General features: G+C 37.5%; 1 protein-coding gene across 3 annotated transcripts; it reads left to right on the top strand.

The window, feature by feature from the left end:
• Positions 1-6065: 6065 nt before the first annotated feature.
• On the top strand, positions 6066-16155 carry stx5a (syntaxin 5A). Of its 3 annotated transcripts, XM_055177542.2 has the most exons (12): positions 6066-6224; positions 8399-8625; positions 8878-8945; positions 9068-9123; positions 12256-12326; positions 12524-12640; positions 12843-12899; positions 13072-13153; positions 14060-14166; positions 14247-14368; positions 14448-14617; positions 15699-16155. In XM_055177542.2, the coding sequence occupies exons 2-11, from the start codon at positions 8557-8559 to the stop codon at positions 14605-14607; spliced, it is 909 nt and encodes a 302-aa protein (XP_055033517.1). In that variant the 5' UTR covers positions 6066-6224; positions 8399-8556; the 3' UTR covers positions 14608-14617; positions 15699-16155. The 3 variants fall into 3 exon arrangements, with proteins under 3 accessions (XP_055033517.1, XP_055033516.1, XP_055033518.1); XM_055177541.2 differs by having other exon boundaries at positions 14448-16155; XM_055177543.2 differs by lacking the exon at positions 6066-6224 and adding an exon at positions 6306-6445 and having other exon boundaries at positions 14448-16155.
• The last annotated feature ends 256 nt before the right edge of the window (positions 16156-16411 follow it).

Consider the following 16411-nt stretch of genomic DNA (forward strand, 5'->3'; position numbering starts at 1 on the left):
GGTTATTGCTGCTATTCCATCTGTGCCCAAAATTTTTGTGTGTGTGTAAATGATTTGTTACAGAGAGACATAACTTTACCTGCTTTATGTCTTCAATGTGTATAAATGCAAACACTAGGTCTTATCACACACGTACAGTATATAAAAAACACAACAGCCATAAAGCAATGTGCTATATATTAATATAAATAAAGTGAAATGACTTATTTTTGAGAAAGGTTTGTGATGATTTGGTAATTCTGAAAACATGAATTCCTTCACACATGCGAAAGGTAAATTGACATGGACTGTGCAACAAACACATGTGGGTCATATTTTACTTTAAAATTAGTAGAAAGACATGAAAAGCAAAATGAGATGGAAATAAAGTTTGTTTCAGGGCCATTCAAATGTAATGCAACATTATTATTAGCTTTATTATTGTGACTAATTAAGTACATTAGCATTATTCTTATTATTAAAATGTATTTATGAAATTCCTTTTGTTTATTATATCAACTAATTTTAAAAGGATGGTTCACCCAAAAATGAAAATATGGTCATAATTCTGATCAATCCAATGGGTACCTTCAACTGTGTGCTTACTATCATTTATCAAAATAACTTCTTTGTGTTCATCAGAATTTTTTTATACAGATTTAGAAAAACATGAGGATTGGAAAATTATTACTTTTATCCCTTTAATGTGAAAACTATTAATAATAATGGAAATTACAAAAATGTCTGGTCCTAACAATATGGCTTCATTTTGTTATTGCAAATTATAATTACTCTATTATTAATTATTCAAACAATTAGTTATTTTATTCTTCTATATTGAAGTGGAATATAAGCTGGACATATTTTCATGAGACTTACCCTGGGTGTATCAAATGGTTATATTTTTTTTAAATTTTAATTATTTGGTACTCAATTGTCATGAATCACAAGATGTAGGCCATAACAATAAAATATTATTATATATTTATCATATTATTGTCATGATTTCCTGTTGCCCAAATTAGTCAGTGTCAACTCTGTTACTGTCAAACTCCGTTACCAATGTAGAGTAAAGGGCGATTTATAGTCGTGCGTAAGTTCGTAGCTACGGCGTAGGCTATCCGTAGCCTGTGCGTAGCTCTGCGTCGTCTGACGTGCACCTCACAAAAATTTTAACAGCGCGTCAGTTCTACGCAGACCACAAGCGCTGTGATTGATCCACCAGAACCCCTCCCGTCAGGTAAAAAAACTGCATCATAGGTATTTCCGTTTGCCACGGTGAAAACAAAGATGAGAAAGTTGAGGAGTGATTTAACTCAAACTTTAACAAAAGTCGCTGTTTATTTACTTCCATCATTGCTGGTCTTCTCAATTCATACACAACAAGTTGCTGTTTCTTCTTCGTTTGTGGGTTAACTTGCCAAGCTTCTTCTTCTCTGACGGTCGCGCTGCTACTGTGGTTACACGCGTGGATACTGCCTACCAGCGTTTGCGCGTGTGTTTGCACGTCGACGCGGAGGAAGGCGCAAAAGTATAAATGAAAACCGACGTGGAACCTACACTGTCGCGGCTACGACGTAGGACCTGACAGTCATACACACATACACACATGTTCTCTCTCACACATACACATACACATACATGACTGTCAACACTGTTACTTTACCTTGGTAACAGAGTTGTCTGACTAAGTCGGCCGACAGGAAATCATGATTTTTTTTCCTACATAAGACACTTTTCACAGAAAATATGATATTGTTTTGGCCTGTAACATCCTTGTGATTCATGACAATAAGCACCAAATTATTACAATTAAAAAACCCACGTACAGTGAGGAAAATAAGTATTTGAACACCCTGCTATTTTGCAAGTTCTCCCACTTAGAAATCATGAAGGGGTCTGAAATTGTGATCGTATAGGTCAAATCCACATATATGATTTTTTAACTATTTATTTGTATAATACAGCTGCAAATAAGTATTTGAACACCTGTCTATCAGCTAGAATTCTGACCCTCAAAGACCTGTTAGTCTGCCTTTAAAATGTCAACCTCCATTCCATTTATTATCCTGAATTAGATCCACCTGTTTGAGGTCGTTAGATGCATAAAGACACCTGTCCACCCCATACAATCAGTAAGAATCCAACTACTAACATGCCCAAGACCAAAAAGCTGTCCAAAGACACTAGAGACAAAATTGTAGACCTCCACAAGGCTGGAAAGGGCTACAGGGAAATTGCCAAGCAGCTTGGTGAAAAAAGGTCCACTGTTGGAGCAATCATTAGAAAATGAAAGAAGCTAAACATGACTGTCAATCTCTATCGGACTAGGGCTCCATGCAAGATCTCACCTCGTGGGGTCTCAATGATCCTAAGAAAGGTGAGAAATCAGCCCAGAACTACACGGGAGGAGCTGGTCAATGAAATGAAAAGACCTGGGACCACCATTTCCAAGGTTACTAAGACGTCATGGTTTGAAATCATGCATGGCACGGAAGGTTCCCCTGCTTAAACCAGCACATGTTCAGGCCTGTCTTAATTTTGCCAACGACGAATTTGGATGATCCAGAGGAGTGATGGGAGAAAGTTGTGGTCAGATAATTCCACTAAACGTGTTTGGGGGAAGAAGAATGATGAGTACCATCCCCTACTGTGAAGCATGGGGGTGGTAGTAAGCATCATGCTTTGGGGGTGTTTTTCTGCATATGGGACAGGGCGACTGCACTGTATTAAGGAGAGGATGACTGGGGCCATATATTGCGAGATTTTGGGGAACAACCTCCTTCCCTCAGTTAAAGCATTGAAGATGGGTCGAGGCTGGGTCTTCCAACACGACAATGACCCGAATCACACAGCCAGGATAACCAAGGAGTGGCTCTGCAAGAAGCATATCAAGTTTCTGGGATGGCCTAACCAGTCTCCAGACCTAAACCCAAAAGAGAATCTTTGGAGGGAGTTCAATACATTGTGATTTCTGGATTTTTTTAAAATTTTTTATTATGTCTCTCACAGTGGACATGCACCTATGATGACAATTTCAGACCCCTCCATGATTTCTGGGAGAACTTGCAAAATAGCAGGGTGTTCAAATACTTATTATATGGTTCATATTTTTCCACATGTACAATGATTTGATGACCTTACATGTACAGTATCAGTTGATGTTAGTGTTAATTCAACCTCCCTATGTTCTGTCCTCCATCCCTCCCTCTTCGCTCTCTTTCCTGACGTTTAACAGTAATGAAAGATAAACACTGTGATAATTATCACTTACTCTGGGAGGTACAAAGCACGACTGTAATGATGCGAGTAATAATATTATCTCTCTCTCCCCACTCACAGCACTGCTGCTGAGTCAGACTCAGAGCAAAAAAACTGCTTGTTAATGCCACTTGCCCATGCAGTGCCTATGCAAAATCTTGCCTGTTGTGTCGCGCTTGCATTATTACAGCTGCTTGTATTCAGTCAACCTTTTTTATCGAAGCTTGGCCAAGATGTGCTGTTAGCCTAAACAGAACCATGTTATGACGTACTATACACGTCAGAGCCATATTAAAGCAGTGAGTTTTTATTGAGAGTTTTGTAAAGGTTAGTTTTTATCACGGGGAATTTTATTCACTGTCTGCACTGTTCTGCATTAACACAGCGCCAGATATCTGATTCATTTGACATTATCAAACTAGAACATCCTAGAACCCACGAGATGCTGAAGTCCACAGTTCTCATATAAATATTTCACAGCATATTTGATGACTGTGCTTTGAACGTGGTGTGTGTGTCTGCACACGGGACATGGGTTTGATCCCAGGAGAAAACACAGGAAAATTGTTTTTCCATGCATAAATGTAAACATATGGCCCAGCCTGTGTGAATGAATCTGTATTGATGTTTTTAGGGCCATTAATTGGGGCTTCTGCGGTGGTTGCATGTAGTCTCATTCTGGAGGCAGATGCCAGCCTACCTGTCTGTCAGGGCTCTCTGCCAGGACTAAATTTAGCATCCGCTCGCAAGAATATGAAAATAGAAGAGAGGAGGAATAAGGGAGAGACATGACTCATCCGTCCAGAAACTGGCATGCATCTTTTTCTCGGCTTCATCTGCCGAAACAAAATGGCTCTCTTATCATCTCACGTGCCTTTATTGTATATCGCAGGGCCTCCCTCTTCCTCTCCCCGACTCAACCTTTTTCATTTCCAGCTAAAAACACAATCCTGTGTTTTTTTCCGGATCTTTGCTGTGCACGAATGCGTTTGTGTCCAAAGTGGCAGCAGCGATAAAACATCAGTCATGTTTACACTATGTCTCTTTGTTGAAGCAGCTGTGTTCCAGCAGGTCTGGATGCTATCTGGACAACACGAATATGTGTATGTTGTGATGTTATCTGGGAGAGACGACGACATTGTCCGACCGCAGCCTGTATGTCTGTGAGACAGGATGAATCGAGAGACAGGAACGAGTTTGTATGAGAAAGAAAATTGTAACCTTGAAGGTGCATTACAGTAGATATGCATTAAATGCCACATATTATGCACATTTTTACAATATGTAATATTTGTCTCATGTGTGCCTAGAATGTGTCTGTGAAGTTTTAGCTTAAAATGCCCCATAGATCATTTATTATAGCATGTCTAAATGCCCCAATTTGAGTCGGAGCAAAAAAAGCACTGTACCTTTAAATGCAAATGAGCTATAGCTCCTCACTTCCGCCTTACAAACAGATAGTAAGCACTTTTAGTTAAAATAGATCTGAATCTGGTGAATACAGCCTGAGACAATAGTATGTTCAGCCTCACAAACACTTTAAAAAAAGCTTTGGGGTAAAATTAAACCAGTCAGTCAGTGGCCGTGGGCAGGGCTTTATCAGTGTGATGTCACATTAACAAGAGAATCAAAATGGCATGTCTAATGATACTGCTTTGGTTTAAGGGTGATTAAAAAAGTAGAAAAGGGTGGATTTTTTATTTTTTGGTTGTTGTGTTCACACACTGTCAAAACACACATCTATGTTCAACAACCTTGTAAAAGTGGATTTTGTATAATAGGTGGCCTTTAAATGGTCTGATAATGTAGGACTTGCCTGGTCATGTAATCTCACGAGGAGACCCAATTCATATATACATGAATTCAGCTTAAAATGACTGGATTACTTATATGTATTACTGTATCCTCTAGGGAAATGCTTGCTATTGAACAATGTCTCGTATGTGCCAAAAAAGCTGTGCCATCAGTCCCTTTGCAAAAACCCTCATAATAATGAAGATGTTGAGATATGTTACAGTGTTTCTTGATTCAAAGTGAGCTGTGCTCATCCACACCAAGCAGATAAGGACAACAAAAAGCTCTTACACTGAGAGGACATCAAAACAGTTTACATGCTGCTTCATGTTGAAATGTGTGCATATGGGTCAAGGTTTAGCCTACAGTACATCGTGGAGACCAAATATCTTCCACAAGGTTTGTAAACCCTGTTATCACCTACATTTTAGGGACTACCCAACAGTTCTCATGGGGCAAAAGTCCTAATAAACATACTAAATAGTGTTTTATAAATAAAAATATAATGGAAAATGTTAAGATTTAGTTTATAGGGTAAAAATATGCCATGATAAATCATGATATAAAATGTAAATGTTTGAATGATTGGTTTAGTACACATATAGTAAACCATTTCACAAAAGTGACTTGTTCTCATTTTTAATATTTTTTATTTATTTAATTATGTTTTCAATCGGTTTCTGTTTAATAAATATAATTGCTTTAGTGTCGAAAACCATTTAATTTATTAAAGGTAAAATTATATGATATGATGATATATTATTAAAGCACCCATATTTAATTGTTTACTGTTTTTATCTATAATACATTTTGTTTGGGAAATATAAAGATGCCGTTTTAATACCTTTGGCGACATCTGCTGGCCTCGTGCAACAACGTCACTCTGAATTCATTTGCATAAAAAATGACTGACGGAAAGTTATTTTATGTTTCTGTACTTTGCAAAGGAAAGATGTTTAATCACTGAATGCCATCGTTGTTTTTAATCGTAACGTCAAAAAGCATAAAACTGACAATAGAGCGTCACAATTCACGCTTTAGGAAGAGGCAGTGCGCATGCGCATTCGTAGACGTGGCAGTGACGTTGCCAACACCGGAAGCGGTCAGAACTGGAAGCGAAACACCGACCTCCATACCACCACCAATAAGCCGGGAATACTGGAAAATAACGACGAAATGACACAATAACCGTGAGTAGACATGTATACACTATAATAAGAATGTGTTATCTAATGATTGTGACCCATTTGGAGTCCTAACGGTTTAAAATTAAGTGGTAAATTGTCGAGTTTCGAGTCAGTTAGCGCTGAGAGCTGCGTAACGTTACTGTTTGGTACTATTGGATTGCGGATGGGTGTCAGTCACTGAGACATAAACAAACCTAAACACCGTCAGTTCATCTCTAAGCGACGTAAGTTTATATTTGTGACACATATTTTAATGAACAGTTGTTTGTCGTGTTATTTCACATAACGTTATGCCTGTTGAGCCAGAATCTTCTGGTTGGCCTATAATCCGATAACGTGAGTTTAGTTCACCTGTGCTCAGATAAGTGTTGTTCATTTTTAGAAATTATACAATAAAAGGGTTTATAAGATTAATGTATCATTTGAACAGAATGACTCGTTATATGTATAATATTTACTTGTCACGTATAAGGATGTGACCGTGACATTCAGACAGGTGTGTTTACATAGTCCTTCAGACCTTTAAAGTTTCTGTAAGGTTTTGCTTATTTACATTTGTGGTTAATTTATAAAAAACAAATTTTTTCATAGACATACGATTTTGCTTTTGATAGGAAGTCTGAGCTTAATAAAAGTAAAATGTTTTTTGTTTCATTGTTTTTATCTGGTATGGGTATAGTTGAAACCACTTGGACCCTTAATGCACACTTCAATAGGTATGGATTTGCATTAAATGTTTTAATGCATTAAACTTGGGCACTATACTTAAGGGAATCCAGCAGTGCGGTATTTCGGTTTAAAGGGGGCTTATCATAAAAAACCTGACCTTTTCCAATGTTTAAATGCTATAATTAAATGCACAGTGCTTATATCAACCTAGAAAATATGGAAAAGAACAACCCAGTAAAAAATAGGTAATTAAAATGTGGTTCCCCTTATGATGTCAAAAGGGGATCTTAATATTATAATTCCACCCCTTAATCTGCACTAGTATCCAACCACAGCACTGACATTTAGTGCAAAGAGAGCGAGAATTTTTTTTGACCACAATTAAGTTTCAATTTTAATCAACCACCATCATGGCAATCACTGTTTGCATTTCATCCGCTTATTTGCATTTTAAAGGGAACCCCTAAAATAGCACATTTTTGCACACAAGTACAATTTTAGCCTGCTATAATAAATGATCTATAGGGTATTTTGAGCTAAAACTTCACATACATACTCTGCGGACACCAAAGTTTTATTTTACATCTTAAAAAAGTCTTGTGAAATGTTCCCTTTAAATTCAGCCTGGCATTTCTTATACAGCTGTGAGATGCCAACATGAGGAAATAAGTGTGTGATGGTATTGCATACATTTTGACAAGTGACAAGTTTGTGTTATTGAAACCGTTGGAATCGTATTGTCACTCCTATGTCTTTTCTGATGTTAGATATTACTCAATCTGAGATTTTTTTTTCTCTCGGGACCGCTTAAATCCTTTCTCTCGTATAGTATAACATTGGCAAAGACATCCAAAATATTTAAAAAAGTTCTGTGATGTGTCTATTGCAGATGTGAACTTTGCTGTGTCGATGCTAAACGATATATTATGCCGCCCTAAAATCAATATTTGTTTTATCATATTTATTTTAAAGGAAGATGTTACACGCTAATGTTGAAGTGTTGATTATTTCAGCCATAAATAAGCTTTTTCTATTTCCAAAATCAATTTATATCTGTTTAAAATAAACACTATGGGGCGGTCTCCCGGACAGAGCATATCCTAGTCCCAGACTAAAATTCATGTTTGAGCTACTTTATTTTCAAAATACCTTGTACTGACATATTTTAATATAAATTAGTGCCATTGTTTTGTCTCAAGATGCACACCAGTATTGTTTTTTGTAGGGTTTGTTTGTAAAAACTTCTTAAATGTCCTAAAATAACTAAGGCCTAGTTCTGGATTAATCTAAACCCTGTTCGGGAAACCATCCCAAAATGTATTTGAATGCTTTCTACTTGTCAGACATTGGTGAAACATGTCAATAGTCTTCTGAGAAGATGCAATTTAATTTACGTGCACTTGATTTGGTTTATAATGCACTGTGACATTTTTTCTTAAGTGTTCTTAGGGCTATATTTTTGGTCAGCGCAGACATTTTAATTGACTGAATCTTTCTTTTGTGTTCAGATGATGTGCGGGGACACTAAACAACAGTCAGCTCGGCAAAGCTCTGGTAACATCTGAAGTGTTTGCTTTGGCCCGTTTCACAGCAGTGGATCACATTGAAATCACTGTCACTCAAATTCACTGATATTGTTGAGGACAAGAGGTACTGCGGTTTTACCATGACCTGTCGAGATCGTACACTTGAGTTCCAGTCGGCTTGTAAGTCACTGCAAGGGAGACAGTTACAGGTATGATACTAATATCTACAATAAATGTATTATTAGATATATAATCTATTCAAAAAGATGTCTACAATTCATATTTGCAAAAGTTGGTTCTTACCTTTAAAGCCATTTATACTTTGTTTTTACATAAACGTTTTATCATGCTTTCTAGCACCCTTTTCTGTATTTGCCTACATTACCTGCATTCTTGATCTGTCAGATATTTTGTTTTGTCAATATGCTGATATAATGAATGTCTTTCTTTCTCTCTCACAGAATGGGACACACGCTAAACCTGTCATTAATGCCCTTAAACAGCGAAGTGACTTCACTCTTATGGCCAAGTAAGCATGAATTTACTTTGGTCTTTGCTCAGTGCTGTATTTTCAGTTTCTTAAGTGCAACTGAATCTCTGTTGTCCTGAGACTTTGCCCATAAGAGATGTTGTTTTGTTTTCCTGTAACAGGAGAATTGGGAAAGACTTGAGCAACACTTTTGCCAAGTTGGAAAAGCTGACAATTTGTAAGTAACATGCATGTACAGATTGCATCCTTAAAGTGTAAAGTGCGATATTACATGTGTTTTCAGTTTGTCACACCAAAGAAAAATGTGTTATAAATAGGGATGTAACGGTATTATAAATTTCGTGGTATTGCGGTAGAAGATTTTCCCGGTACCACCGTGGTCACATGATCGGTAAAACGTTAGGTCTTCCGGGCAACACGTGTAGTTTTTTTCCGGTCAAGTAAAGCGAGTGGAGGGACGCGGGAACTACAATTCCCATAATCCCATGCGTGCTACTCTGACGCCTCTCTACAAGTGGAGCGGCAATGGCGGAAGCAAAAGAAACACGGATTTTAAATCTGATGTGTCGAAAAAGTTCGCGTTCGCTGTGACAAGAAACGAGGAAGGACAAAATGTGATGGACATTCAAAAAACGAGTGAGTAAAAATCCGTGAATGAGCAGAGTGTGTATGCCGTTTCTCAATTAGAAGGTTGCAGCCTCCTTAGGTTGCATATGCAGGCTGCATCCGTCATTAAACGCCTGGTGTATTTAAGTTAACTGAGTATTACATTCGCAAGTCATAAGCGTGTTACAATAATATACGATTTAATAAGAATAATAGTCAACTTGAAAAATGTTAATATTTTGAAATAAGACGGTCTTCATTACGTATGCAGCCTACAAATGCGACCCATAGAGGCTGCAGACTTCCGATTGGGAAACGCGCCCCTGTATTAAGTCCAGCTACAATAAGTAAGCAATTTTCATTTTTTACTGGGTTGTTTTTGTTTTCAGGAATTGACCCATCTTAAAACCCATCATCTTTTCTTGATTCTACAATCACAACCGTTGCTTTCATAGGAGTACCAAGCATTAGCATTAATATTAATAATAATAAAAACTAGGTCAATTGAGGGAGTCACTCAATTCTTAAAACCTGACTGATTGGGAGTTGTTTAAAGTCGACAAACTAAAATGAAACTTAATTTTTTTGTCCTTTTTATGAAAATTGTAAATACTTAACTACACTTTGTACATTGTAATGTTCTTGTTTAATAAACACTTATGGGAGTTTTTCCAAGTCTTCATTTGTTTTTTTTTTCTTCCTGCAAATGTTTCAATAATTACCGTACCGTGGGCATCATACCGAAATACTACCGTACCGTGATTTTTTGATACCGTTACATCCCTAGTTATAAACCACCCAGTCAAATTTGAAAAATGAATAAACAGCAAGTAAATAAAAAAGTTATCAAATTTTTGTAAAAATAGGCAGGTTTTTCGAAGTATAGGTCTTTGTAGAACAAAAAAGGGGCATTTGCCAATTTCCAGGCGTTTTAAAACTGGGATTAGGCGTTTATAACCATTTAATCAAAAAATTCCAGAAGCCTTGAAAAGCAATACATCATAATTTTTTTTACACCTGTTCCAGTTTGAAAACAACCCAAAATTTGGAACCGCCTCTTTTTGTTCAGCAGAGACCTCCTTCTCAAAAATGCATTTTGGAATCGGCCACTCAATTTGAGCCAATCAGACATAGAGGTGGAAAACACCTCTTTCTTTTGATAACGCCCCAAAATTGGGAAACGCCTCTTTTTGTTCTGCAGAGACCCCAGTCTCAGTTTCTCGTGGTTTCAGCGGCTACACGCCCACTCGCGGGACAAGCTGTCATCTCTTGACATTTAAATATCGCTGCAACCTGAATGGATGCTTCCAATTATGCAGGGGCATCATCGATGATTTTAATCCCGCCCAATAAATCCTCAGAAATGTGGAAAAACTGTTTAACAGTGTAACTCCAAATTCAGTGCTACATATTTTACAGTCTTGGTAATGTGTTTTAGCAATACATTTCTAACATTTATGATGTGTTTACACTAGGGCTGTGCAAAAATATCGATACAGCTAACTATCATGATACATTTTTCCACAATAGTGTGTCGATATTTCAATCTCTACTATCGATATAAAAAATTTGTGTGTGTCAAACGACCTCATCCGCTGCTGCTGTAGTTGTCTCTGTCCAGTCATCTGTCATATATGGCTAGTTAGGGGGAGTGAGAAAATGGCAGAAAATTTAAAACCACCTGCTGCTTTCAAAGCCAACGCGTGGAAGCATTTTGGCTTAAAAAAGTTTTTAAAAATCAGTTCTTTTTTTACATTTTTGATAAAGAAAAAGTATTGCAGTGTATCGCATCATGCAACATATCGTATCGTATTGTGATACATTGTATTATGACCTATGTAACCAGCCCTAGTTTACACAGACTTCAAACTCAACATCAAAAACATTAGTGATTTGGGAGTAAATTCACGATCCATTGCAAACGTCCATTCTGGTTTTTATCCATACCGATTTTATATGATTTATTAAGCTCCTTAAATCAAGTCTAGCCCTGTATTTGTTACACTGCAAAAATACTTTCTTGCATACTATTTTTGTCTTGTTTTTAGTAAAATTATCTAAAAATTGATGAGCAAAAAGGCCTTTAGAAGATAAGTCTAGTTTTTAGACAAAAATATCAAATTTATGTGCATTTGTGTTTAAAACAAACAAAGAAAATCTGCCATTGAAGACATTTTTTCTGTGCATTTAGGAAAATCTATATATTTTTTTCTTACCCCATTGGCAAGATTTGTTTTTTTTATGTGCAAATTCACTTAAAGGTGGGGTGCATGATCTCTGAAAGCCAATGTTGACATTTGAAATCACCTAAACAAACACGCCCCTACCCCAATAGAATCTGGACCCACCCCACACATACACAACCCAGGCAATGATGTTGGTTAGTAGACACGCCCCTTACTGCTGGCTAAAAGTGTGTTTTGGTAGTCGGCCTGACTCTTTTTCCAAACCGTTTTTTAGATATCGTGCACTCTGTCTTTAAATTTGATATTTTTGTCCAAAAACTCAACTTATTTTCTTAGGTTATTTTGCTTATCAAGAGAATGCATCTTGTTTTAAGAATTGTTTTATATTTAGTTAAAACAAGACAATACTAAGTAAGAAACTCATTTTTTGCAGTATAAATATTTTGAAAAGAAAGAAGTCAAATAGTTTTTTTCCTGACTTTACGATTTCTGTCTATAATTTTATGGTGGTCTTGTTTAATATCACCTTATTCAGTTTACCCTCCTCTCTTCCTCAGTGGCCAAACGGAAATCTTTGTTTGATGATAAAGCAGTGGAAATCGAAGAGTTAACATACATCATTAAACAGGTTTGTGCATATTATTTGTATGGAATCATATAAATAATCAAATTAATGTATCTCAAAAACTCTTACTTTACTTTCTGTAAAATTGCTAAGATGGGATTGTTTGCGATCATTGTCAGCATCTTTCTTGAAGCCATCATGTTTTTTGTAAAAGCAAACATCTTGCAGAGATCTGATATGCTGTCTGTGTCTCTCATCAGGACATCAACAGTCTGAATAAGCAGATAGCACAGCTGCAAGACCTTGTACGATCTCGCAGCGGGCAAAATGGCCGCCACATCCAGACACATTCCAACACAATTGTTGTCTCCCTCCAGGTACGATCTTATATGCATTCAGATGATGACAGATATTTGAGACTTTCCAGGAAGTATTATCTTCGGTTGCTCTTGCTGTAGACTGTAGGGTTTTTGATTTCATTTTGATTGATGCAGACTATCTTTAGGGGCTACCACACCTTTTATTTTCTCACTGCGGTATAATACACGATTTGACAGTGTGTTGATGTTTGTGTTGCAGTCAAAGCTGGCATCCATGTCAAACGACTTCAAGTCAGTCTTGGAAGTGAGAACAGAGGTATGTTTTTATTTAAATCTACAATGCATGTCACAGTCTGGTTAATCCATCTGTTACTTAAAGTTACTTTTGTGTTTAACAGACTGTATTGTATCAGAATTAATGAGTCGTGATGTAGTTGTAAACACACTGTTTGTAATCGTTTTTTTTTTTTTTTATCGTCTGTGTCTAGAATCTGAAGCAACAGCGCAGCAGAAGAGAGCACTTCTCACAGGCTCCTGTCTCTGCATCACCTCTCCTCACCAATAACTTTAGTATGTTGAGTCCATGAGGTTCCCACGCCTTGGTTGATGTCAAGTTCAAGGACATTTCAAGGTCAAATACCATCAAATTCGGGGACTGGGTGTGGGGACACATTTCAAGTGGGTGCATGATTACATTTTAAGATACATTGTTACGGTTCCCTTCGAGGGAACTCGCGCTGCGTCACTGCCGTGACACTTTTGGGACGCCTCCAGGGGTAAGTGCGTCTGAATGTGTATATCAAATTCAACCAATGGTGAGGCTTAACGACAAAGACAGGGTGACGCGAGAGCCAGGAAGTGTATCACTATCTGAAATATTGCCGAAGACGGCATTACAGGGACGCAGGGAGTATGGCAAGGGAGACGCAGCGTCTCGTTCCCTTCTCAGGGAACAACAGTTACATACGTAACCCGAGACGTTTTCATGTGTAAAATACAAAGCATTTTGGTATGAATCAACATTTGCATACAGAAGATACTTCCTGCGTCTCTGTAACGCCGTCTTTGGCAGTGTTTCAGGTGGCGATGTACTTCCTGGCTTCCGCGTCACCCTGTCTTTGTCGTTGAGTCTCACCATTGATTGAATTTGATGTGCACATTCGGACGCACTTGCCCCTGGATGTGTCCCCGGGGTGTCGTCGCGGTGATGCAGCGTGAGTTCACTCAAAAGGGAACTGTAACAATGTATCTTAAAAGGTAACACGTTGTAACCTTGCTCTCACTTAAAATGTGTCCCCATATTTAGTCCTTGAAAGTCCTTGAAAGGTCCTTGAATTTGAAGTTAACTAAAGTGTGGGAACTCCGTTGTATGCACCAGTTACTATACAATCTGTGGAATTAAAAATATAAGATAATCAGAAAATAAATGATTTATTATAGATTTTTTAACAGTGTTTAATTTCTTTGCTCTCACAGATAGTTCAGTTCTGATGCAGGATGAGTCGAGGAGTTTGGGAGGAGAGGTTGCCATTGACATGGACTCCAGAGCAAACCCCCTTCAACTCCAGCTCATTGATGAACAGGTACCGTTTTCTCAAACACTTAGAAATAGACAATGAGATGTGTGACTGGATTCTCAAACATCCCTCTGCTGTGTGTGTAGGATTCATACATCCAGAGCCGGGCAGACACGATGCAGAATATCGAGAGTACTATTGTGGAATTGGGTTCGATATTTCAGCAGTTGGCACACATGGTCAAAGAGCAGGAGGAGACGGTCCAGAGGTCAGTTCTTTACATAAAAAGCAATACAGCACACAGAGATCAATCTGATATTTAATGTTTGTTAATTGTTTACCATCAGAATCGACGGCAATGTGGAAGACACCCAGTTAAATGTAGAAATGGCCCACGGCGAGATCCTCAAATACTTCCAGTCTGTCTCCTCCAACCGCTGGCTCATGATCAAGATATTCCTCGTTCTCATCATCTTCTTCATCATCTTTGTGGTCTTCCTCGCTTGATAGGGAACGGGTAAGGAGGGCTGGATACGGAGTCAAAGGGGTTGAAGGAGGGGGCAAGCGGTGGAGGACTTATGGGCGAATGTGCAAAACACTCGAGGAATGGACCAAAGGGGCTCTGGAGGGGTTGACTTTTGATGCTCATAGGTGAAATGATTTTAGTGTCAGTTCACTAGTTAATTCTCTCACTGTTCAGAATTTAACTTTCTCACTGTTGAGAATGAGAAGTGAATAATGATAGTGATGTTGATGAAGTTGAAACTGAGATTTACTGTGTATTCAGCCAGAGGAGGCTGTTCTGCATCTGCATTAATATTTGAGCCTTCATTTTTTTATACTACTAATAATAATAATAATAAGGCTTTTCTTTTTGAATGGTTTGATTCTCCAAACTGGTTTAGTTGTTTTCTGACAGTGTTATCCATAATCAGCGATAACATTTTTACAATAAATTATATGCCATTGTTTCTGATAAACCCGATAATTCATTTTTATATCAAATCTGGGCTCTTATTTACAATTCTGAAGAAATGTTATTTCATTATTTAACCCCAAAATCAGCAGAAGAAATATATTTGTCATAAAGACAATGAAACCTGTTTTATTAGCTGTTATGATTGTGATGTAAATTTATTTTCCCCCTCAAAAGCTAATTTTTTATTTATATGCACATTTTCTGTCTTGGTCATTGTCTTTTTGCTAAATATTCATATTTTTTTCTTTTATTGGGTGAAATATATGAAAGGCACATTTCTTGATAGATTTTGGGAGATTTTCTCTTATAGTGTTAGCCAAGGAGCGAATATAGGGTCTGTAATATTACAAACTGTTTCAAATGCTCACCGCTTTTTCATTTGAGTTTGATTCTGCCAAATACATAAGGAGAAGGAGAAACTGTCTGGTCTTATGATTTTGCACTGCTTGATGAAGAAACATATTAAGGGCAAATGAAGACCAAAGGTTTTTATATATAAGCTAACTGTAGAGACTCTGAAAGATTAAAGTGCAGTTTAATGAGCCGAAAGAGACTCCAGACGGTTTTGCAGGCAGCTCTGGACTGCTCGTTCATCACTTCAGGATGTGTTTTCTTCCAGATGAGAAATTTGCATGAGTAAGACTGGAACTGCGAACATCTGCTAATGAAGAAGATCTGTGCTAGACCTCAGATGTTTTCGCCCTTTATTTTGAAGAGCAGCTTTGGCCTGACGAACACTTGAGACTCTTGCACGAGGAGTCGGTCTTGAATTTAAGATCTGCTCTTTCATACTGTGATTCTGTGAATAATGAATCACCAGAGAAGCTAGTAGAGATGATGTCTTTGAAAATCCCTCTGATATAAGCAGCATTTTAAAGGTCAAACATGATAAACATGGACTCACACCACACGCTCAGACTCATGAACGATGTACAGTGTATTATTTAATGAGCACTTTTTATGAAAACTGTTTCCAGGCTTTTTTAGCTGAATGCTCTGCATCTCTTGTATAAACTGAACACTGCTATAATGTAAATGACATATAATACAGAGTAAAACACATCTGAGACATCTGATCATGACTAATGTTGCTTTTTGTTTGCAATAGTGACTGGGTGATTCTCACGAAACCATTGAAACACCACGGCACTAATGATTTTAGCTTTAAAATGTGTAATATAGTAACATTAAAAAGCATCAGAATTAACACAATACTGTGTTGTACCTTGCACAATGTGTGATTTCAACATAAGAATTTATAATTGGAAATTTGATCTCATTTTCTGCTAAAATACTCATTACCGCAATGTGTCCGGCTGTGTTTGAACATGC

The sequence above is a fragment of the Misgurnus anguillicaudatus genome, chromosome 16 (assembly GCF_027580225.2).
Source record: "Misgurnus anguillicaudatus chromosome 16, ASM2758022v2, whole genome shotgun sequence".
Taxonomy (NCBI): domain Eukaryota; kingdom Metazoa; phylum Chordata; class Actinopteri; order Cypriniformes; family Cobitidae; genus Misgurnus; species Misgurnus anguillicaudatus.